This window comes from Rissa tridactyla, chromosome 1 (genome assembly GCF_028500815.1).
Source record: "Rissa tridactyla isolate bRisTri1 chromosome 1, bRisTri1.patW.cur.20221130, whole genome shotgun sequence".
In the NCBI taxonomy this organism is placed as follows: Eukaryota; Metazoa; Chordata; class Aves; order Charadriiformes; family Laridae; genus Rissa; species Rissa tridactyla.
The window spans coordinates 10,460,503-10,488,291 of NC_071466.1; the positions used below are offsets into that span (position 1 = coordinate 10,460,503).

General features: G+C 50.2%; 1 protein-coding gene across 1 annotated transcript in view; it reads left to right on the plus strand.

Annotated features, from left to right (window-relative positions):
• Positions 1 to 15,776, plus strand: part of LOC128901564 (neuronal acetylcholine receptor subunit alpha-10-like) — a 41,792-nt gene extending 26,016 nt beyond the window's left edge. The window contains exons 2-6 of the mRNA XM_054183647.1: positions 6,946 to 7,097; positions 7,462 to 7,720; positions 13,128 to 13,223; positions 14,958 to 15,135; positions 15,292 to 15,776. Coding sequence (XP_054039622.1) covers positions 6,946 to 7,097; positions 7,462 to 7,720; positions 13,128 to 13,223; positions 14,958 to 15,135; positions 15,292 to 15,776 — 1,170 coding nt within the window. The remainder of the gene's footprint in view (positions 1 to 6,945; positions 7,098 to 7,461; positions 7,721 to 13,127; positions 13,224 to 14,957; positions 15,136 to 15,291) is intronic.
• Positions 15,777 to 27,789: the final 12,013 nt, after the last annotated feature.

Here is a 27,789-nt window from a genome sequence, read left to right on the forward strand (position 1 = left end):
CAGAAGCCGTTTATTAAGCACAGATCATCACCTTTTATACCCTGTGTTGTCGCCGTACACGCGACTCGCTTATTTCTGATTAGCTAGTTACGCTGTCCACGCGCTGTCCATGCAGTTCGTTCACACAGCAGATTGGTTACAAGAATTCGCATAGTAAATTGCTTAGTCATTAGCACAACATGTTTTCTGCCTTCTCAGTTCCCGTTTTTGCCATGTACTGATTCCATCTTCTACCACCTGTTTTGCTCTTGCTCTAATCTCTCATAGTAGGGAGGCTGGCTCACGTGACCATTTTCTCTCAGACACATTCCTACAATCCCCCCTTTTTCTTCTTGAGCCAGCCAGACCTTATGCATGGCATTTTCTATCATGTCAGTCACTTTGCGGAGAACACACGAGGCTACCATAACCAATAGTAATATAACCAACAATAGCATGAGCCCTTGCTTTAGTAAATCTGATAACCATCCCGTTATACCCCATGAGCTTAACCAATCATCGAAAGCTTTTTGACCACTTTTAATTTGGACATGTTATCCTTCAGATCCCGCAACTGCTTATGAATGGATGATGAGTGGTTGGAAAGGTTCATGCAACACATACCTTCAAAATCTTCACATCCATGACCCTGAGCTAACAGCAAAAAATCAATAGCCGCTCGATTTTGCAACGTAGCATGCTGAATGCTATCAACATCAGTGAGCAAGCTAGATATGATTTCAGTTGTAAGGTTTATCTGTTTACTTGCCCAACACCCTATCTTATTCAACATATTCAATGCCATGGCTGTTCCCAGCGAAGGAAGAATACTTAGCCCTATTCTTTGTCCGAGATTCGGGAACGTTATATGGTCGTCACAGGATGGAGTGAAGGTACGAACTGTTCTCTTGGCTCTGTGTTTACTGTGTGCTCTGCTCACTGTGTCTTTGGCCGTACGCAGGCCTCTGCTCGTAGATCTGCCCCATCTCCCCCTTTTTTGTTTAACACCAGACCATTTATTAACAAGGTGGCCATGACTCGTGCTTCTACTCGTTGTGACGCTCTTAGCAGGTTATATATCATACTGAACACAATTAAAAACAGAATCAAGAAGAACCCTGCTAAGGCAATAAATACCCAGATTCCTAAACTTAGCCCAGAAAGCCAATTTCTTTGGATTTACCCACGAGAAATCCTTTTGTAATATTTCAAATACATTGCGGTTCATTAAGTCTTGAATGTTTAGTATTTGAGCTTTTAGCTGGTCATGTAAAGGACGAATATTTTCTTGCAACGACATGTCAAAAGCACCTTGGAGATGGTGTTTAACCATTTCTCAGCCATGTAGCAACGTATTCCAGGGGAGAGATGTAACACAAAGTCTTCGAGAGTTGTACTCCCAATCACAATACAGAGAAAGACGTGTTTTTAATGCGTTTTGCCGATTCCCTATCCATATTACTGCTGTTTTATACCTTACTAGCATTAACTTTACACAATAAGATTGATTACATTCTTGTATACTTGCATTTTGAGCCGAAGCAAAGAGACGGATGAGAAGTACAAATCATTACAGAATTGTCTTGCTCGCAACTTCTATTTGTTGCAGTATTATCTGTGGTTAGCATGCACCCCAATTTAGGGTGCTTATAATACACCTTTGGTTGTTCAGGCCATTCAACACTTCTTACAAAATGTCGCTCTACTGCTGTGGATGACAAAGAAGACATGTTTAGAAAACTTAAAACATGAGTTGCTTTATACACTCACTCTTGAGGTGTCATACCTACGGGATTCCCCCTTTTTTGTTTAGCAAGCATGGTTTTTAAAGTATGATGCATACGCTCCACAATTGCTTGCCCAGTCGGGGAATGAGGAATACTGGTGACATGTTTAATACCTCATATCTGTAAAAAAAAAAAGACCTGTACTTTAGCGGACACATAAGCTGGTTCATTATCAGTTTTTATAGTTTTCGGTACTCCCACGACTGCGATGCATTGCAACCAACGTCGAATAACATCACAAGCCTTCTCTCCTGTATGAGCAGTAGCTACAACAAAGTGAGAAAACAAATCAACTGAAACATGTCCAAATTCCATAATGCGCGTAACATCGGATTGCCAAAGTTCATCAGGCGTAAGCCCTCGTGGGTTAACCCCCGCAAAGGATGGCAGAGGAGCCAGCTGCTGACAACCGGCACACGTTCACACAGTATCACGTGCTTGTTGTTGTGTCAAAGAAAATTGCTTCCTCAATGCCTTTGCATTTTGATGAAAAAAAATCATGCGACATTTTAGCTTGCTGCATAATGTTGGGAGTTGTTACCAACAGTGTGATAATCCGCAACTGTGTTTCCCTCAGTTAACGGGCCAAGTAAACAGCTATGAGAGCGTATCTGGACAATAAAATAAGGAAACAGTCTTTTTCATAAAAGCAACAGTAATTGCAGTAAGAGACTAAATAACCATTGGTTCTCTACTTGTTTTAGAAATGCTCCTTCAAGTCTTTGAACAATACCAGTAACACATTGAGATTCTGCCTACATTTAGCAGTTCCTGTTGAAATAAGTCCAAAGCCTTTACTGTGTCCCTGAACCATCTGCAAACACCGAACAGGTGCCATCAAGAGGCTTTGGTGCTAGCAGGATGCGCGGCTGTAAAGGAATTTGTGAAAGTGACTGTAATAGTCTGTGCCAGGGGAAAGAATAATTTATTTGCCCAATATAATGTACTAAGGAGGTTAAGACTTTGTGCTAACCAAGGGTCAAGGTCATCCTTTTTGGTGGGGACATGTATGTGGCTTGGATCCATTCCAGAAAGCTGCTGACAGCACAAACGACCCTGGAAAAACAATCGCGGTAACATTTCAATCATCGTAGTTACTGGTTTTGAAAAGGTATGTGGCAAAAATACCCACTCTAGTGCAGTCAGGCTCTTTGCGAGTGCATCATCCCACTGTCCTATCAGGGCATAAAGTTGAAATTCTTGTAGGAAGGTGTTCAATGCGTCTTGCAGCAGTAGTAGACTATATCTTATCTTGCAACATGCTGTAATGCCTTCGGAGCTGTTGGGGTTAATGAACATAGAACTTATGGGGGGGGGGGCGGGGGCAGACACAGTGCTTCAGGGCATCCCCTGTATCTTCAAAGTGCGCTCATGTCTCTCTCCCCCTCGCTCATGTCTCTCTCCCCGTCTCTGACCCGAGACAGCCCCCTTATATCCTGCACTGGATTGAGTGGAGAAGTACAGGCTAGAGTCACTGCACGCGTGGCCAGTGCACGCAGCAAGTCCCACCAGACTCTCCTGCACTGGACTGAGTAGAAAAGTACAGGCCAGAGTCGCTGCACGCGTGGCCAGCGTATGCAGCGAGTCTCACCAAACTCATGATCCAGCTTTGCTAACAGCGGCTGTCTGATACGTGACTACATTGTTGTAATCCCGTCTTAGCTGCTTCTGTGAAGGTCGGGTTCTCATGGATACACACATAGTTTTTAGAGCAACATATTCTACAACTCGTACGAGGGTACGATGCAAAGCGGCATTTACAACTGATCGTATAATGCTTATTACACACGGCAAACAGCATACTAAACATAACAGACAAATTCCTTCCACACAGGCAATGAGTATAATTTGCTTCAACCAACCCCACCCCCAAGTCCAGCCAGCAAAGAGATTTCACCCAGTGGTCTCCACAAGTTGCTGGTTCGGTCGGTGCAGTTCCTGCAACTGGGCATGGATGGATTTGGAGTGGTCACTTAGATTCATACAATGCAGTCCTTTAAAATCTTGACAACCATGTCTGTGAGCTGAAAGCAAAAAATCAGTAGCAGTTCTGTTTTGCAACATCGCATATCGAATACTATCTACATCCAGCAACAACTCAGAAATAGCGGTACTAGTAGCATTGTTAAACTTATCCTTGGCAGCAAGAGAGTCCTTGTTATCACGAATCCTTGGCAGCAAAAGAGTCCTCGTTAGCAGGAGCGCATGCGGACTCCCTGTTCTTGCTGGTACTGTGCTTTGATCTTCTTCCACAACAGGCCAAGATTCTCAAGCAGCTAGATGAGGTGTCTGTGAGTCCATCACAGGCTTATGTCATCCAAACGTTTTTCTTGCCAGCACCCGAGACTGAATAACGATTGGTGTGATATATGTGTTTTCCAGCACCCAGGTGCGAGTCCCTTGAGTGTATTTACAATCCTCCTCGCCGATCTGCCGTTGCTTTCCCATATTCCACCCCCTTGCTCAGGAGACCGCTTCTGCTGGGTTCATTTTAGTCTCGCAGGGCATAACACAGAGCAATCTACTAAGGCATGCAATAACATACATGTTGGGGGATGCGGCGGGCCCGTAGACCCTTTGACAGAAGAGATAGAGATTGCAGTGTAGCCGTAAGAAGGCCGCGAGTTGCGTCATATAAGGGCAAAGTAACAAAAAGGAGAAAGAAGAAGATCGCTTCAGAGAAGAAGGAGAGTTAGGCTGTGAGGAAGCCAGATTTTGAGCAATGCGAACAGGATTTCAATAACCAATCGTATTGTAGCTACGAGCGCGTGTGCTATGTAACCTAACCAATTGAAAGCGTAGAAAGAACACGTGAACGGAGTGTCAACAAAAGATTAGATATATAAGAAAGCCAAGTTTGTAATAAAGAGAGAGCTTAACTTAACTTTTCAAGGAGAGTCTTGTCGTTTGTCCGTCCCGACTGAAACGACAATTGGTGACCCCGACGTGATACTGAGGAAGAAGACGACTGGAAATAGTCGTGGGGACGGAGCCCAGTGAAGCTGAAGACAGCGGGCAGAGCTGTTGACGGATCCGGATCATATTTCAGAAGACACCTGTAGTAGGTGAGCCACTGGGGACATGGGAGAGAAGTTAACTAAGGAAGAGCAGACTGTACTCTCCACATGGACGCTGCTGTTAAAGCGGCAGGGCGTAATCCTCCCTGAAGTGACCTTGCGAAAAATGCTATTGTGGGGAAAGGAAGAGGGAGTAGAAGTAACGTCGGTTACGGCATTTAGTGTAACGCAATGGACAAACCTAGGGCAGACATTATTTGAGGAAGCTACGCTAATGCGTAGAAAGAACACATGAACAAAAGATTAGATATATAAGAAAGCCAAGTTTGTAATAAAGAGAGAGCTTAACTTAACTCTTCAAGGAGAGTCTTGTCGTTTGTCCGTCCTGACTGATTCACCCAAGAGTACTCAGGGAGCTGGCGAGAGAGCTCACCACGCCTCTCTCCATCATTTATCAACAATCCTGGTCAACAGGGCAGGTACCAGATGACTGGAGGGTGACTAATGTGACGCCCATCTACAAGAAGGGTCGGAAGGAGGATCCGGGGAACTACGGGCCTGTGAGCCTGACGTCGGTACCAGGGAAGATCATGGAGAGGATCATCTTGAGTGAGCTCTCACGGCAAGTGCGGGGCAGCCACGGAATCAGGGCCAGCCAGCATGGGTTTAGGAAAGGGAGGTCCTGCTTAACCAACCTGATCTCTTTCTATGACCATGTGAGCCGCCTGCTGGATGCGGGGAAGGCTGTGGACGTTGTCTCTCTGGACTTTGGTAAGGCCTTTGACACCGTCCCCCACAGCATTCTCCTGGAGAAGCTGGCGAATCGTGGCATAGACAAGTGTACTTTTTGCTGGGTTAAAAACTGGCTGGATGGCCGTGCCCAGAGAGTTGTGATTGGTGGGGTGAAATCCTCTTGGCAGCCGGTCACCAGTGGTGTCCCTCAGGGCTCAGTTTTGGGGCCAGTTTTGTTTAATATCTTTATCAATGATCTGGATGAGCGGATTGTGTGCACCTTCAGTAAGTTTGCAGACGACACCAAACTAGGTGGGAGTGTTGATTGGCTTGAGGGAAGGAAGGCTCTACAGAGGGCCCTGGACAGGCTGGCTGGCTGGCTGGATGGATACACTACTACTGGACTGCACCTTCAGTCCAGTCGTGCTCATGAACTAGCACGGCCACTCTCGAGTCTTTGGTCGCGTTCGGTGAGAAACCAAAAGGACAAGCTACTTCAAAAAGTGCAGTTTATTTAAGCAACAGATAGATAGGTTCTTAGGGCAGCCGGTGATAAATACACTGTCTGCAAAGCACGTGCAAATGAAAGTATTGTTACATCTACAAAACGCGGGACAAAGTTCTAACGATACAGCCTGGCTATACATGCAGAAAAGAGAGTCTCTAGAGAAATTTCTAAGTTTCCCGAGGAAGCCCTCGGTATAATCTAAGTCTTACCCAAAGGCGTCCCTATGGGGGGAAGAGAGGCTCAGCCCGTCACCTGCTCCCAGAAGCCAGTGATGGAATTCTTTGCGATGGTGTCTTCCCTGGGTATCCCCCCTCTCTCGGGCTATTTTTCTACTATTTGTTATCTTCGAGGTGGAGTTTGAGTGACTTTAGTCGTACATACTTTTACCATCAGTGGTGTAAATTTTTCTCGCTTCACAATTAAAGGTCTAGTTTAGGAGAAGCTCAGGGCGCAGGCTCAAGAAGGAGCGGTCGCACCTTGGAGGCGGGTAGCCTTCGGGGTGGAGGTGTGTTTTGGTATTATAATGACATTCTAATGAGCAAAGTTCGCACAAAGGACAGCATTTCATCAAAATTTGGCAAAATGTTGGCTCCGAGTATGGAGCGGGCAGCTAATTGGCAGCTTATCTGTTTCCTGGTATCATCCCATTCCCGTATCCGCTATACATCCTAAGGTAAAGCCGCGGAATAATTGCATCCCGTCCCGTACCTCATGTAGCTTATCAGGGAACCACAGGTGTTGTATTCTTCATGCCAGCTGCAGCTGTTTTCTCCCTCAGAAGCCTCTTGATTTTCTACTTTTCCTTCCTGTGTGAACAATGCTGTACTTTTGTGGTTTTAGCCAATGTAGTATTTATTCCACAGGGGGGCAGCGAGGTCTGTCCCTGTCCCCATCCCCCACCCTCTGCCCTCGGCAGGAGGAGAGGGACCAGGTCCTCACCTCCTACCTGTGGGTCCGTCAGGCCTGGCTGGACGCCCACCTCGCCTGGGACAAGGACGCTTACGGCGGCATCGACAGCATCCGCATCCCCAGCAGCTACGTCTGGCGGCCGCACATCATCATCCTCTACAACGAGTGGGTGCTGCTCGCCCTCCCCCACCCCCCGGCTGCTCCCGGAGCTGGGGGGGCTGAGGCTGGGGCTGGGGGTGTTGCCAACGGGGAGCAGGGGGGTCCTGGTGTGGGGGATGTGGGGAGACGGTCACCTCGACTGGGTGAGAAGGCGGCGGCAGGAGGTGCTGGCATCAGCCTGGTGTGCCACCCACCTGGCAGCTGGGATGTGCCACCACGGGGGTGACCAGGGGCAGCGAGCCCCCTCTTCCTGGGGGTGACGTGGGGAGGGGACACGGGGTTGGGGACCAGTGCTCGGCCCCGGCCCCGCAGACCCTTGCCCCACGTGGGGCTCGGGGCCATCCTGGCCCCACAGCGATCCCTCCCCCAGCACCGACGACGGCTTTGGCGGCTCGGTGGAGACCAACGTGGTGCTGCGCTCCGACGGGCACATCACGTGGGACTCACCCGCCATCACCAAGAGCTCCTGCAAGGTGGATGTCTCCTACTTCCCCTTTGACGGGCAGCGGTGCCGCCTCACCTTCGGCTCCTGGACCTACAACGGGAACCAGATCGACCTCCGCAACCGGCTGGACACCGGGGACCTGACGGACTTCGTGGAGAACGTGGAGTGGGAGGCGCTGGGCATGCCGGCTGTAATAAATAGAATCATGTTTGTTAATCAAATCAGGCTTTCTTAAAGGCTGGTGAAAACTTACACTGTTTCGACTCTTCACATACTTAAATCGCAGGCATCCAGCGTGCTATCTGGTGCACTTTGATACCTCAAGGCCTAAATCACAGGCATCTGGTGTGTTTTAACACTTCAAAGGGAAGAGCTAAGTTGTGAGATAAGCTGAAAAGAGTCTCCCCAAGGACACTGATAAAGATGAGCAGCCTTCAGCCCCACCACCATCAGGAGGCGGGACAAGACCGACCCCCTAGCAACACGTCGCTCAGACACAGAATATACCAGGATTGACACATATACGGGAACCAGAAGAGTATATAATCAACTACTTTCGGGAAGTGGCTGTGCGCCGTTGGCGGAGCAAAGACTCCCCGGCCGCCCAGCGCTGTTTTGCTTGCTGCCGCTTGCTTAATAAACTAATTTGATTAATTGGACTGGTTCCTGTCAATTATTGGGCCACAATCTATAACAAATTTGGTGCCGTGACTCGGATAGAGGCAATTTGGCTGTAAACCTCACAGGGGGGCGCCCCGCTGAGTAAGCGGCCCCTGTTGGGGGTTTTTACACCCAAAACCTCTACCGACGAACTCGAAATTCGGCAGCAAGCAAATAAAAGCCGGCAACCCCGTAAACTTTGTGCACGAAGACCCGAACGAAGACTCAGGAGTGAGTAAGTATAGGCCGGTGATCCGTTCGGTTGGGGTTGGGTATCCTGGAGTGTGCCTGTGTGAGACGTCCACTTGAGGACGAAGCAAGTGCGGACCCCTTAGTAGTGCGGTTCCCATCTCCCGCGAGGGACTGGGCCACGAACAGGGGGAAAAGATTGTGTGCGTGTGTGAAGGCACTCCGGAAGATGGGACAGAAGAAAAGCAAGCCTTCTGATCCCATGGGTGGGTCGATGCCTAAGGTTAGGTTACCCCAGATACCGCCAGACAGTTTGTTAGGATTAATGATTAAATATTGGGATGATTACCCTTCTAGGCAGGGTAAGGATAAAGCAAAAATGATACGTTATTGTATGGAAGTTTGGGGTGGGAAACAAATTAGAAGTGACCACCTGTATTGGCCCGGTTTTGGGTCCTTTGAAGATTGGATATGCCAGGCTTTACATACTTATGTTAATTCTAAGGAACCCTTTAGCCTGGAGGAGAGTGAATATGCACACTTGTGGATAAGGTCAGAGACTAGAGTAAATCTATATCACTTGAGAGAGAAGAAACAGGGGGGTAGGAAAAAAACCAATTTGTAGCTAAATCATGGACGGACTTTAGAAAGAAGCTGGAGAAAGTGGAGGATTGGCAGGATAGGGGTTTGGATGAATTGTTAAGGGAAGCCCAGAAAGTGTATGTCCGCAGGGAGGAGGAAATACATAAGAAACAAGCCAGAATGTTGGTAGCTGCAGTCAGAGAAGGGCAAAGGACGTCAACCCCTGGAAAAGGGTTTGAAGCTCGCCAGATAAGACAGGAGACCCGAAAACCTTTAAGAGGGAGAGAATGGGGAACTGTGGTTTGTTTTTATTGTGGAGGAAAAGGGCATGTTAAAAAGGACTGCAGAAAGAGAATGATGGATGAGAAAATGTTCAAAGACTAGGGGTGTCAGGGGCTCTATTTGCTGGGAACCCGAGGAAAAAAAAACAAAAAAAACAAAAAAAAAAAACACGAGAGCCCTTGATAAAACTAAAAGTGGGTCCCCAGCAACAAGAAATTGAGTTCCTAGTGGACTCGGGAGCAGAAAGATCTACCGTTCAAAAATTGCCCCAAGGATGTAAAATATCCTCGGCGACTACACAGGTTATTGGAGCAAAAGGAGAACCTTTTGGAATACCCGTAATAAAGGATGTGTTTTTTGAAACCCATTCTAAGGTAGGGGTGGGGTCCCTGCTACTCATGCCTGAAGCAGACTATAATTTATTGGGCCGAGATTTGATGATTGAATTAGGAATTGGCTTAGAAGTAAAAAATGAAACACTAAAAAAAATTAAACTGTGTCCCTTACGAGTAATAGATGAAGAGAAAATAAATCCTGAAGTCTGGTACACCCCGGAAACAGTAGGTAAGTTAGATATTGAACCCTTTTCAGTAACAATAAGGAACCCAGAAATACCAGTCAGAATAAAACAATACCCCCTTCCTAGAGAAGGGAGGCTAGGTTTGAAACCTGAGATCCAAAGATTACTTGAAAAGGTGTTGCTAGAACCCTGTATGTCTCCTTTTAATACTCCCATCCTGCCTGAAAAAAAAAAAACAAAAAAACAAACAAACGAAAAAAAAAAGCCGGATGGAAAATATAGGTTAGTACATGACTTATGAGAAATTAACCAGAGAACAATAGCTAGATTCCCGGTGGTGGCGAATCCACACACCCTCCTGAGTCAAATAGGGCCCGATAATCAATGGTATAGTGTAATAGATCTGAAGGATGCATTCTGGGCATGCCCTCTCAAAGAAGATTGCCGAGATTACTTTGCTTTTGAATGGGAAGACCCAGATAACCATCGGAAACAATTACGGCGGACGGTATTGCCCCAAGGGTTTACCGAATCTCCGAACTTGTTCGGACAAGCCTTAGAACAAATCCTGAAGGGGTATGAGTTAAGTGAAGGAGTCACACTGGTCCAATCTGTGGATGATTTGCTCCTAGCTGGTGATAGCGAAGAAAAAGTGAGGCAGGAAAGTATTAAGTTACTAAATTTTTTGAGTTTACAAGGATTGAAGGTATCAAAATCAAAACTACAATTTGTTGAGAAAGAAGTAAAATATCTGGGACACAGACTAAGCAAGGGAACTAAGAAATTAGACCCCGAAAGGGTGAATGGCATATTGTCATTACCGGCTCCTAGAACTAAAAGACAGGTTAGGCAATTATTAGGTCTCTTTGGCTATTGCAGGCAATGGATTGAGAACTATAGCAAAAAGGTGAAGTTCCTCTATACCAAATTAACTAAGGATGGATTATTGAAATGGTCGGAGGATGATGATAAACAATTAGAAACACTAAAAACTGATTTAGTAAATGCCCCAGTTTTGAGCCTGCCAGATGTAAAGAAACCATTTTATCTATTTATCAATGTTGATGAAGGGACCGCATTTGGGGTATTAGCACAAGAATGGGCAGGAAGAAAGAAACCTGTGGGATACTTATCTAAACTCCTGGACCCTGTAAGTAGGGGTTGGCCTACCTGCCTTCAAGTGGTAGTAGCCGCAGCCCTTTTGGTAGAGGAAGCCCATAAAATTACCTTTGGAGGAGAATTGAGGGTATTATCACCTCACAACATCAGGGGAATTTTGCAACAAAAAGCTGACAAATGGATAACAGATGCCCCGGCTCCTAAAATATAAAGGCATCCTAATTTCCTCTCCCAAACTGGAACTCGAGGTAACAAGCGTGCAGAATCCAGCACAGTTTTTGTATGGGGAGCCGAGTGACAAAATAACTCGTGATTGTCTTTACAACATTGAGGAGCAAACAAAAATCAGACCAGATTTAGATGAGGAAGAACTTGGAGAAGGAGAAAAGCTATTTGTAGATGGATCATCCCGGGTAGTTGAAGGAAAGAGAAAATCAGCATTTGCAATCATTGATGGGAAAACATTTAGTGTAATAGAATCAGGACCTCTGAGTCCTAGTTGGTCTGCACAGGCTTGTGAACTACATGCTGTATTAAGAGCCTTGCAACTTTTAAAAGGTAAAATTGGAACCATATATACGGATTCAAAATATGCCTTTGGCGTAGTGCATACTTTTGGAAAAATTTGGGAAGAAAGGGGTTTAATAAATTCTCAAGGAAAAGGATTAATACACCAGGAATTAATAATCCAGGTCTTACAAGCATTACGAGGACCAGCGGGAATAGCCGTAGTACATTTAAAAGGACACCAAAAAGGATTAAGCCCATTAGTCAGAGGAAACAATCTTGCTGATCAAGAAGCAAAAAGAGCGGCATTAATGGTGATCCAGACTAAAAGAACTCGGGAGGACTGTATAACTTGTGGAAAGGAATCAGACGAATTCCCATGTTATGAGTGTTGGAAGGATTTTGGAATCGATGCAGTCCCTGAAGACTACCCCTGCTGCCGAGAAGATGATACCCCTCGTGGCTCAAAGCAACCGAGTTGACGAGCGAGGCAGAGGAGTACAAAGCTGTGGAGAACAGAACCCAAAGAGTGGGACTGTACAAAGACACTGGGAGGACTGCCTCAGTGTTAACCAAGGGAATCGCACGAAATGCCCCGGGAGGAGTGATAGCACTGAAAAGGACTGGGTAATTGGAGTGAGTGTTCAAACTAAACTTATTAGCCGGCCGGGTTTCCACCCTTCTCGCCACACTCTAATTTTAATTTTACTAAATCTTGTAGGTGTCTTATTGTTTGCACAGCAAGGGGGGTTGTGTGTTGCTCTGGATGAGGAATGCTGCGTATATGCAGATCACACTGGAGTAGTTAGAGACACCATGACAAAACTACGAGAAGGATTAGAAAAAAGAAAGAAAGAAAGAGAAGCACAGCAAAGTTGGTATGAATCCTGGTTCAATTATTCCCCATGGATGACTACGCTATTGTCTACCATTGCGGGACCTATGCTACTATTAATTTTGGGATTAACATTTGGCCCTTGTATATTGAACAGAGTAATTGAAATTGTAAAGGGCAGACTGGAAGCTGCCCATTTAATGCTTCTCAGGGCTAAATACGAGTCATTAGATCAGGAACCAGCAATAGAAGAAACATTAGCTTTAAGTCACGCTGAACTCCAAAGATTTGATGAACAAAATGGTAAATAAAAAAAAAAAAAAAAGGGGGGGGGGGATTGTAATAAATAGAATCATGTTTGTTAATCAAATCAGGCTTTCTTAAAGGCTGGTGAAAACTTACACTGTTTCGACTCTTCACATACTTAAATCGCAGGCATCCAGCGTGCTATCTGGTGCACTTTGACACCTCAAGGCCTAAATCACAGGCATCCGGTGTGCTGTCTGGGGCACTTTGATACCTCAAGGCCTAAATCACAGGCATCTGGTGTGTTTTAACACTTCAAAGGGAAGAGCTAAGTTGTGAGATAAGCTGAAAAGAGTCTCCCCAAGGACACTGATAAAGATGAGGAGCCTTCAGCCCCACCACCATCAGGAGGCGGGACAAGACCGACCCCCTAGCAACACGTCGCTCAGACACAGAATATACCAGGATTGACACATATACGGGAACCAGAAGAGTATATAATCAACTACTTTCGGGAAGTGGCTGTGCGCCGTTGGCGGAGCAAAGACTCCCCGGCCGCCCAGCGCTGTTTTGCTTGCTGCCGCTTGCTTAATAAACTAATTTGATTAATCGGACTGGTTCCTGTCAATTATTGGGCCACAATCTATAACACCGGCCACGAGGAACGTCATCACCTATGGCTGCTGCTCTGAGCCCTACCCTGATGTCACCTACACGCTGCTCCTCCGCCGCCGCGCCTCCTTCTACATAGAATCATAGAATCGCTGAGGTTGGAAGGGACCTTTAAGATCATCAAGTCCAACCTTTAACCTACCCTGACAAAAGCCACTTCTAAACATGTCCCTAAGTGCCCCATCTACCCTTTTTTTTAAACACCTCCTGGGATGGTGAATCCACCACCTCCCTGGGCAGCCTATTCCAATGTTTAATAACCCTTTCAGTGAAAAAATGTTTCCTAATATCCAATCTAAACCTCCCCTGACATAACTTGAACCCGTTTCCTCTCATCCTATCACTTGTCACCAGGGAGAAGAGGTCAGCCCCCATCTCTCTCCAACCTCCTTTCAGGGAGTTGCAGAGAGCGAGAAGGTCTCCCCTCAGCCTCCTCTTCTCCAGGCTAAACAACCCCAGCTCCCTCAGTCGTTCTTCATAAGGTTTGTCCTCCAGACCCCTCACCAGCTTTGTAGCCCTTCTCTGGACACGCTCCAACACCTCAATGTCCCTCTTGTAGCGAGGGGCCCAAAACTGAACGCAGTACTCGAGGTGGGGCCTCACCAGTGCCGAGTACAGGGGGATGATCACTTCCCTAGTCCGGCTCACCACGCTATTCCTGATACAGGCTAGGATGCTGTTGGCCTTCTTGGCCACCTGGGCACACTGCTGGCTCCTATTCAACCGGCTGTCAACCAACACCCCCAGGTCCTTTTTTGACGGGCTGCTTTCGAGCCACTCCGCCCCAATCCTGTAGCGCTGCATGGGGTTGTTGTGACCCAAGTGCAGGACCCGGCACTTGGCCTTGTTGAACCTCATACCATTGGTCTCAGCCCATCGGTCCAGCCTGTCCACATCCCTCTGCAGAGCCAACCTCCCCTCAAGCAGATCAACACGCCCGCCCAGCTTAGTGTCATCTGCAAACTTACGGAGGGTGCATTCGATCCCCTCATCCAGATCATTGATAAAGATATTAAAGAGAACCGGCCCCAGCACCGAGCCCTGGGGGACACCACTTGTGACCGGACACCAACTGGATTTAACTCCATTTACCACCACTCTCTGGGCACGGCCATCCAGCCAGTTTTTTACCCAGCGAAGAGTACACCTGTCCAGGCCATGAGCAGCCAGTTTCTCCAGGAGAATGCTGTGGGAAACGGTGTCAAAAGCTTTGCAAAAATCCAAGTAGATAACATCCACAGCTTTTCCCTCATCCACTAAGTGGGTCACCTTATCGTAGAAGGATATTAGGTTTGATAGGCATGACCTGCCCTTCACAAACCCATGCTGACTGGGCCTGATCACCCTGTTCTCCTGCATGTGCCGTGTAATGGCACTGAGGAGGATCTGTTCCATGACCTTCCCAGGCACCGAGGTCAGACTGACTGGCCTGTAGTTCCCCGGATCCTCCTTCCGACCCTTCTTGTGGATGGGTGTCACATTTGCTAACCTCCAGTCAGCTGGGACCTCCCCGGTTGTCCAGGACTGCTCATAAATGATGCAAAGTGGCCTGGCAAGCACTTCCGCCAGCTCTTTCAATACCCTTGGGTGGATCCCATCCAGCCCCATAGATTTGTGCAGCTCCAGGTGCTGAAGCAGGTCCCTCACCGTTTCCCTTTGGATTACAGGGGCTTCATTCTGCTCCCCATCCCTGTCTTCTAGCTCAGGGGTCTGGGTACTCAGGGAACAACTGGTCCTACTGCTGAAGACTGAGGCAAAGACTGCATTAAGTACCTCAGCCTTTTCCTCATCCTTGGTCACTATGTTCACATCTTCAGCCTGCTCCTGCCCTGCATCATGGTCTCCTTCCTGGCACCCCTTGGCTTCTACCTGCCGGCCGACTCCGGGGAGAAGGTCTCACTGGGGGTGACAGTGCTGCTGGCCCTCACCGTCTTCCAGCTGCTGGTGGCGGAGAGCATGCAGCCCTCGGAGAGCGTCCCGCTCATTGGTGAGCCTTGATGGCACCCAGGACCCTCCCATGGGACCAGGGCGTCTGCACCGGGGTGGTGGGCACCCCCCCATGCCAGGGGGGGTTTCGATGGGGGGAGGTGGGCACAGGTCTCTCCCCACCCCGCTGCGGCATCACCACCCATTACCCACGCAGGGAAGTACTACATCGCCACCATGACCATGATCACGGCCTCCACCGCGCTGACCATCTTCATCATGAACGTCCACCACTGCGGCCCGGGGGCCCGGCCCGTGCCCCCCTGGGCCAGGTGGCTCATCCTCCACCACATGGCCTGGCTCTGCTGTGTCTACGAGGTGGGCGAGAGCTGCAAGAGCCCCCGGCGGGTGCCAGGCAGGCGGGCGGGCAGGGAGGACACTGGGGGGCCGGGGGAGAGCCCCATGGAGGGGGAGGTGGGTGCCGAGGCAGGGGGCTGTCCCCGGGACTGCTGCCTGTGCCACCACGATGGCCTGCTGAGGAACGTGGGCTACGTCGCCGGCTGCTGCCGGCATCACCAAGCCTCCCAGCGCCGGACCGGCGAGTGGAAGAAGGTGGCCAAGGTGATGGACCGCTTCTTCATGTGGGTCTTCTTCCTCATGGTCTTCCTCATGAGTGTGCTGGTCCTGGGCAATGCTGCCTGATGGCCCTGTGGACTCACTGCCCCCAGGGAAAGTGGTGGCCACGGGTGCCCCATGGGGGTGGCTCGTCCTGAGCCCCCCTTGGCCCTTCATGGACCTGCAGGGTGGAAGATCCACCAGCGCCAGGGAAGAGGAGCCTGAGAGCGGGAACCTGACTCGGCTGGGGCTGCCAAAGCTGCAGGGTTGAGGGGTCACGGCCCCCCAAGCAGTTGTCTGGGTTGTGACGTAGAGAAATATAGATATAGAATCACAGAACCACAGAATGGTTTGGGTGGGAAGGGACCTTAAAGATCATCTCATTCCACCCCCCTGCCCTGGGCAGGCACACCTCCCACCAGCCCAGCTTGCTCCAAGCCCCGGCCAACCTGGCCTTGAACCCCTCCAGGGATGGGGCAGCCACAGCTTCTCTGGGCAACCTGGGCCAGGGGCTCACCGCCCCCACAGCCAAGAATTTCTGCCTCAGATCTCAGCTCGATCTCCCCTCTTGCAGTGGAAACCCCTTCCCCCTCGTCCCATGGCTCCCCTCCCTCATCCAGAGTCCCTCCCCAGCTCTGAGGCTCTGAGGCTGGACAGGCAGGGGTGGCATGGCATGTGGGAGAACAGGGGCAGGTACCTAGAGAACTTCTCGCCTCCAATGCTCTGGGACTTCACCCCTGAACAATTACAGGACCCTGAGAGAGGAGTAGAATATCTGCAGGGGAAATACTGGGGCTCTTCCAGAGAGGCACAACTCACCGCACTGTGCTGGGCCCTGGCCACTATCTACCAGGCACTGCTCAGTGTTATGCAGCACCCTCAGGGGAAAGAGATGGAGACCAGACCGACAGCACCAGTATAGGTTAGGGGCGGACATGCTGGGAAGCAGCTCTGAGGAGAAGGACCTGGGGGTCCTAGTAGACAGCAAACTATCCATGAGCCAGCAGTGTGCCCTTGTCGCCAAGAAGGCCAATGGCATCCTGGGCTGCATATTGAAGACTGTGGCCAGTAGGTCGAGGGAGGTCATTCTCCCCCTCTACTCTGCACTGGGGAGGCCACAACTGGAGTATTGTGTCCAGTTTTGGGCTCCCCAGTTCAAGAGGGACAGGGAACTACCGGAGCGAGTCCAGCGAAGGGCAACCAAGATGATTATGGGACTGGAGCATCTCCCTTACGAGGAAAGGCTGAAAGAGCTGGGACTCTTTAGCCTGGAGAAGAGAAGGTTGAGGGGGGACCTGATTAATGTTTACAAGTACCTAAAGGGTGGGTTTAAGGAGGACGGAGCCAGGCTCTTTTCAATGGTTCCCAGTGACAGGACAAGGGGCAATGGGCACAAGCTAGAACATAGGAAGTTCCGTTCAAATACACGGAAAAACTTCTTCACGGTGAGGGTGACAGAGCACTGGAACAGGCTGCCCAGGGAGGTTGTGGAGTCCCCTTCTCTGGAGATTTTCAAGACCCGCCTGGATGCAGCCCTGAGGGATGTGCTTTAGGCAATCCTGCTCTAGCAGGGGAGTTGGACTAGATGATCTCTAGAGGTCCCTTCCAACTCTGAAGATTCCGTGATTCCGTGACAGACACTGCGGCTACTGTAAGCCCTGTGGCAGACACTGCGGCTACTGCAAGCCCTGTGGCAGACACTGCCACTGAACCAGGGAACCAACCCGTGCCAGTATCAGTTGCCCCCATACAGAAGAAGTACACGAAGAAATCAGTTCGCTTAGTAAGAGATGATGATGAACCAGGGCCATCATGAGAAGAGGAGGAAGGGGCAGAACCAGAGATAATTACCTGATCCCTATCCTTGAGTGAGCCGTGGGATATGCGAGAAGATTTTAGCCCACTTTCAGGCGAGCACATTGTCACCTGGCTGCTTCGGTGTTGGGATAACGGGGCCAGTAGCCTGGAATTAGAGGGTAGGGAAGCCAGGCAGCTGGGATCCCTGTCTAGGGAAGGCGGCATTGACAAGGCAATTGGAAAGAAGACCCAAGCCCTCAGCCTCTGGCAACGACTCCTGTCAGGCGTGAGGGAGAGGTACCCCTTCAGTGAAGATGTTGTATGTCAACCAAGCAAGAGGACTACCATGGAAAGAGGTATCCAGTACCTGAGAGAATTAGCCGTGCGGGAGATGATTTATTATGACTCGGACAATGCAGACTTACCCACAGACCCTGATGAGGTGCAATGCACAAGGCCCATGTGGCGGAAGTTTGTACGAAGCGCACCATCGTCATATGCCAACTCACTGGCAGTAACGGAATGGAAAGGCGAAGAGGGACCAACGGTGGATGAGGTGGCTGGCCGGCTCCGGCGATATGAAGAAAGTCTCTCTTCCCGCCTTGTCCCAGCTGTGGAGAAACTATCCCGAAAGGTCCAGCAACTTGAAGAGAATATGTCCTACTCCCCACCTATACGGGCCAGCATCTCAGGTACACACCACGAGGCACCCTGTGGTGCTTCTACCTGCGTGACCACGGGGAGGACATGAGGAAGTGGGATGGACAACTGTCCTGGTTCCGGTGGGGATAGGGTTAACTTTTCCTGGTATTCCATGCCATGTGAGCCACGCCCACCCTGAGCTGCCGGGGGAGGGGGCAGGAAGTAGCTGCTTAAAAGCGGGCTGGGGCGGCCCGGGTCCGGCCGGCGAGCAGCGAGCAGCGGGGGAGCGGCAGTTCCGTAATTGCGTTTGTATATTCCCCTATCCGTGTTGTTGTTGTTGTTGTTGTTGTTGTTTGCCTGTTCCCTTTGCTGTTCTGTTAAACTGCCTTTGTCTCAACCCAAGAGTCTTGCCTTTTCTTACGATTCTTCCTGTATTTGGAAGGCACGAGCGAGCGGCACGTGGTTCTTTGTTGCCGTCTGAGGCTAAACCACGACAGTCCTTTTTTGGCGCCCAACGTGGGGCTCGAAGGGTTGAGATAACGACAGAATCCAACTAGAACGTGGAAAAAACGGTTTTGGGTTTTTTTTTGTATGCATTTATTTTATTAGGTAAGTAGTCACTGGTCATCATGTTGCTTGGTTTGTTCTCATGGCTGTGTTACATAAATTCCTATATGGCTTATGTACTCCCTGCGATGCTGTTTACCATGTCTGGAACAGGGATGAGGATTATCATTCTGCTGTCCTGTGCGATATCTGTTTATGATATGATAACATCACTGTTCAGACGGCTATTTTGGGGTGTTTATGTGGTTTTGCTGTCCTGTCCGTACATTGGACACCGTCTCTCAGAATTTGTTAATAATTTCCCCAGCCCTTTTGCCTCCCTTTTCTCCTTCGGGTCAGGTATGACAGCTTTTGAGAATTTTGAATATCCTTGGGATACTCAAACTAGCGTGTTCGTAGTGCTATGTCTCCTGAATACGTTCCAGGTCTTGTTTAGGGTTAAGCGACTATTTAAGACTACCACCCGGAGATCTGCTCCGAGGCTGGATAGTCAGGGGTGGCATGGCATGTGGGAGAGCATGGGCAGGTACCTAGAGAACTACTCACCTCCAATGGTCTGGGACTTCACCCCTGAACAATTACAGGACCCTGATAAAGTGGTAGAATATTTGAAGGGAAAATGCTGTGGCTATTCTAGAGAGGCACAACTCACCGCGCTGTGCTGGGCCCTGGCCAGTATCTACCAGGCACTGCTCAGAATTATGCAGCACCCTCAAGGGGAAGAGATGGAAACCAGACCTGCGGCCCCTGTGGCTGCTGCAGCCCCTGCGGCGGCCCCTGCGGCTGCTGCAGCCCCTGCGGCTGCTGCAGCCCCTGCGGCAGCCCCTGCGGCTACTGCAATCCTTGCGACGGACACTGCGGCTACTGCAATCCTTGCGACAGACACTGCGGCTACTGCAACCCCCGTGGTAGCCACTGCCACTGAACCAGGGAACCAACCCATGCCAGTATCAGTTGCCCCCATACAGAAGAAGAAGTACACAAAGAAATCAGTTCGCTTAGTAAGAGATGATGATGAACCAGGGCCATCACGAGAGCAGGAGGAAGAGGCAGAACCAGAGATAATTACTCGATCCCTATCCTTGAGTGAGCTGCGGGATATGCGAAAAGATTTTAGCCGACTTTCAGGCGAGCACATTGTCACCTGGCTGCTCCGGTGCTGGGATAATGGGGCCAGTAGCCTGGAATTAGAGGGTAGGGAAGCCAGGCAGCTGGGATCCCTGTCTAGGGAAGGCGGCATTGACAAGGCGATCAGGAAAAAGACCCAAGCCCTCAGCCTCTGGAAACGACTCCTGTTAGGCGTGAGGGAGAGGTACCCCTTCAGCGAGGATGTTGTATGTCAGCCAAGCAAGTGGACTACCATGGAAAGAGGTATCCAGTACCTGAGAGAATTAGCCGTGCGGGAGATGATTTATTATGACTTGGACAATGCAGACTTACCCACAGACCCTGATGAGGTGCGATGCACAAGGCCCATATGGCGGAAGTTTGTACGGAGCGCACCATCGTCATATGCCAACTCCCTGGCAGTAATGGAATGGAAAGGTGAAGAGGGACCAACGGTGGATGAGGTGGCTGGCCGGCTCCGGCGATATGAAGAAAGTCTCTCTTCCCCCCTTGTCTCAGCTGTGGAGAAACTGTCGCGGAAGGTCCAGCAACTTGAAGAGAATATGTCCTACTCCCCACCTGCACGGGCCAGCATCTCAGCTATTAGAAGCAGGCACTTCCCCACTCAAGAGAGAGAGTACGGAGGGTACACACCACGAGGCACCCTGTGGTTCTACCTGCCGGACCACGGAGAGGACATGAGGAAGTGGGATGGACAACCTACTTCGATCCGCCGGACACGGGTACAGGAGTTGCAAGGAAGGACAACCACAAAAGGGGATCCCTCCAGGAAAAGTGCCGCCCCAGTTTCCAGTGGGCCGTTCCCCAGACAAAGCAGAAGGCCTGATCTTGCTTCTGATCCTCTTGAAGGAACTTCCAAGTCATTTATGCAAGAAGTGAGTAATGGATACTATGACCAGTATTAGGGGGGCCCTGCCTCCGGCCAGGTGGAGGAAAGGGACAACCGGGTTTATTGGACGGTGTGGATTCGATGGCCTGGCACATCAGACCCACAGGAGTATAAGGCTCTAGTGGACACGGGTGCGCAGTGTACTTTAATACCATCAAGCTATAGAGGGGCAGAACCCATTTGTATTTCTGGGGTGACAGGGGGATCCCAAGAGTTGACTGTACTGGAGGCAGAAGTGAGCCTAACTGGGAATGAGTGGCAAAAGCATCCCATTGTGACTGGCCCAGAGGCTCCATGCATCCTTGGTATAGATTACCTCAGGAGAGGGTATTTTAAGGACCCAAAAGGGTACCGCTGGGCCTTTGGCATAGCTGCTTTGGAGACAGAGGAAGTTAAACAGTTGTCTGCCTTGCCTGGTCTCTCGGAGGATTCTTCTGTTGTGGGGTTGTTGAGGGTCAAAGAACAACAGGTGCCGATTGCTACCACAACGGTGCATCGGCGGCAGTATCGCACTAACCGAGACTCTCTGATTCCCATCCATGAGCTGATTCGTCAACTAGAGGTTCAAGGAGTGATCAGCAAGACTCGCTCACCCTTTAACAGTCCCATATGGCCGGTGCGAAAATCTAATGGAGAGTGGAGGCTAACTGTAGACTATCGTGGTCTGAATGAAGTCACGCCACCGTTGAGTGCTGCTGTGCCGGACATGCTAGAACTCCAGTACGAACTGGAGTCCAAGGCAGCCAAGTGGTATGCCACGATTGATATAGCGAATGCATTCTTCTCAATCCCTTTGGCAGCAGAGTGCAGGCCACAGTTTGCTTTCACTTGGAGGGGCATCCAATACACCTGGAATCGACTGCCCCAGGGGTGGAAACACAGCCCCACCATTTGCCATGGACTGATCCAGACTGCACTGGAACAGGGTGAAGCTCCAGAACATCTGCAGTACATTGATGACATCATTGTATGGGGAAACACAGCAGAAGAAGTTTTTGAGAAAGGGAGTAAAATAGTCCAAATCCTTCTGAACGCTGGTTTTGCTATAAAGCGAAGTAAGGTCAAGGGACCTGCGCAGGAGATCCAGTTTTTAGGAATAAAATGGCAAGATGGACGCCGTCAGATTCCAATGGATGTGATCAACAAAATAGCAGCTATGTCTCCACCAACTAGTAAAAAGGAAACACAGGCTTTCTTAGGTATTGTGGGTTTTTGGAGAATGCATATCCCAGATTACAGTCAAATTGTAAGCCCTCTGTATCAAGTAACCCGGAAGAAGAATGATTTTAAATGGGGTCCTGAGCAACGACAAGCTTTTGAACAAATCAAACAGGAAATAGTCCATGCAGTGGCCCTGGGGCCAGTCCGGGCAGGACAAGATGTTAAAAATGTGCTCTACACCGCAGCCGGGGAGAACGGCCCTACCTGGAGCCTCTGGCAGAAAGCACCAGGGGAGACTCGAGGTTGACCCCTAGGGTTTTGGAGTCGTGGATACAGAGGATCCGAAGCCCGCTACACTCCAACAGAAAAAGAGATATTGGCAGCATATGAAGGGGTTCGAGCTGCTTCGGAAGTAGTTGGTACAGAAGCACAGCTCCTCTTAGCACCTCGACTGCCGGTGCTGGGTTGGATGTTCAAAGAAAGTGTCCCCACCACACATCATGCAACCGATGCTACATGGAGTAAGTGGATTGCACTGATCACGCAGCGAACTCGAATGGGAAACCCCAGTCGCCCAGGAATTCTGGAAGTGATCATGGACTGGCCAGAGGGCAAGGATTTCGGAATGTCACCAGAGGAGGAGGTGACGCGTGCAGAAGAGGCCCCACCATATAATAAACTGCCAGAAAATGAGAAGAAATATGCCCTGTTCACTGATGGGTCCTGCCGTATTGTGGGAAAGCATCGAAAGTGGAAGGCTGCTGTGTGGAGTCCTACACGACAGGTTGCAGAAGCCAGTGAGGGACAGGGTGAATCGAGCCAGTTTGCAGAGGTGAAGGCTATTCAGCTGGCTTTGGACATTGCTGAGCGAGAAAAATGGCCAGTACTTTATCTCTACACTGACTCATGGATGGTGGCAAATGCTCTGTGGGGGTGGTTACAGCAGTGGAAGCAGGGCAACTGGCAGCGCAGAGGCAAACCCATCTGGGCTGCTGACCTATGGCAAGATATTGCTGCCCGGATAGAGAATCTGGTTGTGAAAGTACGCCATGTAGATGCCCACGTACCGAAGAATCGGGCCACGGAGGAACATCAGAACAACCAGCAGGTGGATCGGGCCGCTAGGATTGAAGTGGCTCAGGTGGATCTGGACTGGCAACATAAGGGTGAACTATTCATAGCTCGGTGGGCCCATGACTCCTCAGGCCATCAAGGGAGAGATGCGACATATAGATGGGCTCGTGACCGAGGGGTGGACTTGACCATGGACACTATTGCACAGGTCATCCATGAATGTGAGACATGCGCTGCGATCAAACAAGCCAAGCGTTTGAAGCCTCTTTGGTATGGAGGGCGATGGCTGAAATACAAATATGGGGAGGCCTGGCAGATTGATTATATCACGCTGCCACAAACCCGTCAAGGCAAGCGCTATGTGCTCACAATGGTGGAAGCAACCACTGGATGGCTGGAAACATACCCTGTGCCCCATGCCACTGCCCGGAACACTATCCTGGGCCTTGAAAAGCAAGTCCTGTGGCGACATGGTACCCCAGAGAGAATTGAGTCGGACAATGGGACTCATTTCCGAAACAGCCTCATAGACACCTGGGCCAAAGAGCATGGTATCGAGTGGGTGTATCACATCCCCTATCACGCCCCAGCCTCTGGGAAGATAGAACGATACAATGGACTGTTAAAAACTACACTGAGAGCAATGGGTGGTGGGACTTTCAAACACTGGGATACGCATTTAGCAAAAGCTACCTGGCTAGTTAACACCAGGGGATCTAACAATCGGGCTGGCCCTGCCCAATCAAAACTTCCACGTACTGTAGAAGGGGATAAAGTCCCCGTAGTGCACATGAAGAATATGCTAGGGAAGACAGTCTGGGTTAGTCCTGCCTCAGGCAAAGGCAAACCCATCCGTGGGATTGCTTTTGCCCAAGGACCTGGGTGCACTTGGTGGGTGATGCGGAAGGATGGGGAAGTCCAATGTGTACCTCATGGAGATCTGATTTTGGGTGAGAATAGCCAATGAATCAGATTGTGTGCTGTTAATTGCTAAGTAACACCGTCACTGTATGTCCTCATTGCTATAATTGCTATCAGTTGTACTACAAGTAAGGCACAGGGATGATGGGATAAGAACTGATCTCAGCAGCCGGCGCCCAGCAGTTTCCTCAAGATCTACATCTTCAGCCCACGGACTGCGTGCATGAGCCACACCAGGTGCACCAGTCACAAGCTCCGAAAAAAAATACAGCATGCAACAGACCAGCACCACCCAGCATCTCACCTGCCCTGAGAGACTGTTCTAACAGATGGAGCCCAAAGCCGTGGATTAAAAGAACTCAACGGACACTTTGGAGGGATGACCCATAAACTAAGGGCATTATATGTGTGTATATATATATATATATAACAGGGGAAAGTGGTGGCAATTCATTGGAACCTGCTGGGCATGGCATAGATGGTATGGAATAAGGGGTGGATAATGTCCTGGTTCCGGTGGGGATAGGGTTAACTTTTCCTGGTATTCCATGCCATGTGAGCCACGCCCACCCTGAGCTGCCGGGGGAGGGGGCAGGAAGTAGCTGCTTAAAAGCGGGCTGGGGCGGCCTGGGTCCGGCCGGCGAGCAGCGAGCGGCGGGGGGAACGGCGGTTCCGTAATCGCATTTGTATATTCCCCTATCCGTGTTGTTGTTGTTTGCCTGTTCCCTTTGCTGTTCTGTTAAACTGCCTTTGTCTCAACCCAAGAGTCTTGCCTTTTCTTATGATTCTTCCTGTATTTGGAAGGCACGAGCGAGCGGCACGTGGTTCTTTGTTGCCGTCTGAGGCTAAACCACGACAACAACCTACTTGGATCCTGCGGACACGGGTACAGGAGTTGCAAGGAAGGACAACCACAAAAGGGGATCCCTCCAGGAAAAGTGCCGCCCCACTTTCCAGCGGGCAGTTCCCCAGACAGAGCAGAAGGCCTGATCTTGCTTCTGATCCTCTTGAAGGAACTTCCAAGTCATTTCTGCAAGAAGTGAGTGAGTAATGGATACTATGACTGGTATTAGAGGGGCCCTGCCTCCGGCCAGGTGGAAGAAAGGGACAACCGGGTTTATTGGACGGTGTGGGCTCGATGGCCTGGCACATCAGACCCTCAGGAGTATAAGGCTCTAGCGGACACAGGTGCACAGTGCACTCTAATACCATCAAGCTATAGAGGATCAGAACCCATTTGTATTTCTGGGGTCACAGGGGGATCCCAAGAGTTGACTGTACTGGAGGCGGAAGTAAGCCTAACTGGGAATCATAGAATCAGAGACTCTTCATGGCTAGAAAGGACCTTTGAGATCATCGAGTCCAACCATACACGCACCAAAAAAACCCAAAACCAAAACCAAACAACCAAAAAACCCACAAACAAACAACCTGCAATCTCTGCCACTAGAGCATGCCCTGAAGTGCCAAATCTAGATGTTTTTTAAACACCTCTAGGGATGGTGACTCCACCACCTCCCTGGGCAGGTCATTCCAGTGCCTGACCACTCTTTCAGTGAAGTAATTCTTCCTACTATCTAATCTAAACCTCCCCTGCCGCAGCTTCAGACCATTTCCTCTGGTCCTGTCATTATTCACCTGGGAGAAGAGGCCAACACCCACCTCTCTCCAACCTCCTTTCAGGGACTTGTGGAGGGCAATGAGGTCTCCCCTCAGCCTCCTCTTCTCCAAGCTAAACATGCCCAGCTCCCTCAGCCTCTCCTCATAGGACTTGGTCTCCAGACCCCTCACCAGCCTGGTAGCTCTCCTCTGGACACGCTCCAGCACTTCAAGGTCCCTCTTGTACAGAGGGGCCCAGAACTGAACACAGCACTCCAGGTGAGGCCTCACCAGTGCCGAGTACAGAGGCACGGTCACTTCCCTGCTCCTGCTGGCCACGCTATTCCTCATACAAGCCAGAATGCTGTTGGCCTTCTTGGCCACCTGGGCACACTGCTGGCTCATGGTAAGCTGGCCGGCCACCAGCACCCCCAGGTCCTTTTCTGCGGGGCAGCTTTCCAGCCACTCTTCCCCAAGCCCCTAGCGTTGCTTGGGGTTGTTGTGACCGAAATGCAGGACCCGGCCCTTGGCCTTATTAAACCTCATCCAATTGGCCTTGGCCCATCCATCCAGCCTGTCCAGGGCCCTCTGGAGAGCCTTCCTTCCCTCAAGCAGATCAACACTCCCACCTAGCTTGGTGTCATCTGCAAACCTACCGAGGGTGCACTCAATCCCCTCATCCAGATCATTGATAAAGATTTTAAACAAAACTGGCCCCAAAACTGAGCCCTGAGGGACACCACTGGTGACCGGCCGCCAAGAGGATTTCACCCCACTAATCACAACTCTCTGGGCACGGCCATCCAGCCAGTTTTTAACCCAGCAAAGAGTACACTTGTCTATGCCAGGATTCGCCAGCTTCTCCAGGACAATGCTGTGGGGGACGGTGTCAAAGGCCTTACCAAAGTCCAGAGAGACAACGTCCACAGCCTTCCCCGCATCCAGCAGGCGGCTCACATGGTCATAGAAAGAGATCAGGTTGGTTAAGCAGGACCTCCCTTTCCTAAACCCATGCTGGCTGGCCCTGATTCCGTGGCTGCCCTGCACTTGCCGTGAGAGCTCACTCAAGATGATCCTCTCCACGATCTTCCCTGGTACCGACGTCAGGCTCACAGGCCTGTGGTTCCCCGGATCCTCCTTCCGACCCTTCTTGTAGATGGGAAAGAAACACATTCCAAAGGCTGCAGATCGTTTATGCTGACATGCCTCCTGTGGAAGGTGTTAAGCACCTGCTGGTAATCATGGATCAACCCTCAGGAGGAGTAGAAGCTTTTCCTACCAGGAAAGCTGATCCCCCAGGAATGGTCAAAGCACTTTTGTGGGAAATCATTCCCAGATACTGACTGAAATGAAACCAGACGGTCAGACAGGGGTTCTCATTTTTCAGCAGGAATACTGAATAATATCTATAAAAGTTCAGTCTGGAGAAGAGAAGGCTCTGAGGAGACCTTGGAGCCCCTTCCAGTCCGTCAGGGGGCTCAAGGAAAGCTGGGGAGGGACTCTGGATGAGGGAGGGGAGCCACAGGACGAGGGGGAAGGGGTATCCACTGCAAGAGGGGAGATTGAACTGAGATCTCGGGCAGAAATTCTTGGCTGTGAGGGCGGTGAGCCCCTGGCCCAGGTTGCCCAGAGAAGCTGTGGCTGCCCCATCCCTGGAGGGGTTCAAGGCCAGGTTGGACGGGGCTTGGAGCAAGGTGGGCTGGTGGGAGGTGTCCCTGCCCAGGGCAGGGGGTGGCACTGGGTGGCCTTTAGAGGTCCCTTCCCACCCAAACCATGCCCGGAAGGGGTGGGGCCCTTCTCCTTCTCCTTTTCCCCTTCTCCTTCTCCCTCCCTTCTTGTTATGGTTTGAGAAACCCACCACAATTTCTTATCCTTTAGACAATTACTCTCTCACCTGATGACCCCTCCCCACCCGGGAAGGGGAATTGGGGAAAAACAAGGAAACAGGAGGGTTGCAATAGAAATAGATTTAATAGGATAAAACTAAAGAATTAACATTAATAATGCTAAAGAAGCAGTGTCGATCCCGATATCAATATAAAATACCCAAGGACTACACCCAGCCCATTCCATCAGCAGGAAGCCGTGCACTCCCAGCAGGGGACAGCCAATGGGGGACACTGCGAGCGCTGCGGCTTCACGAGGAAGGGAAGGGCTCAGGGCTCCGAGACTACAGCAAGGAGTTCTCTGGACCACCGCCATCAAGGGAGAGTCGAACTACACAGCAGACTTTATAATTTATATTGAACGTGATGTTCATGCTATGAAATAGTCCTGTTGGCAGCTTGGGGCAAGAGCCCTCCTTCTCTTGCTCTTCCTCAT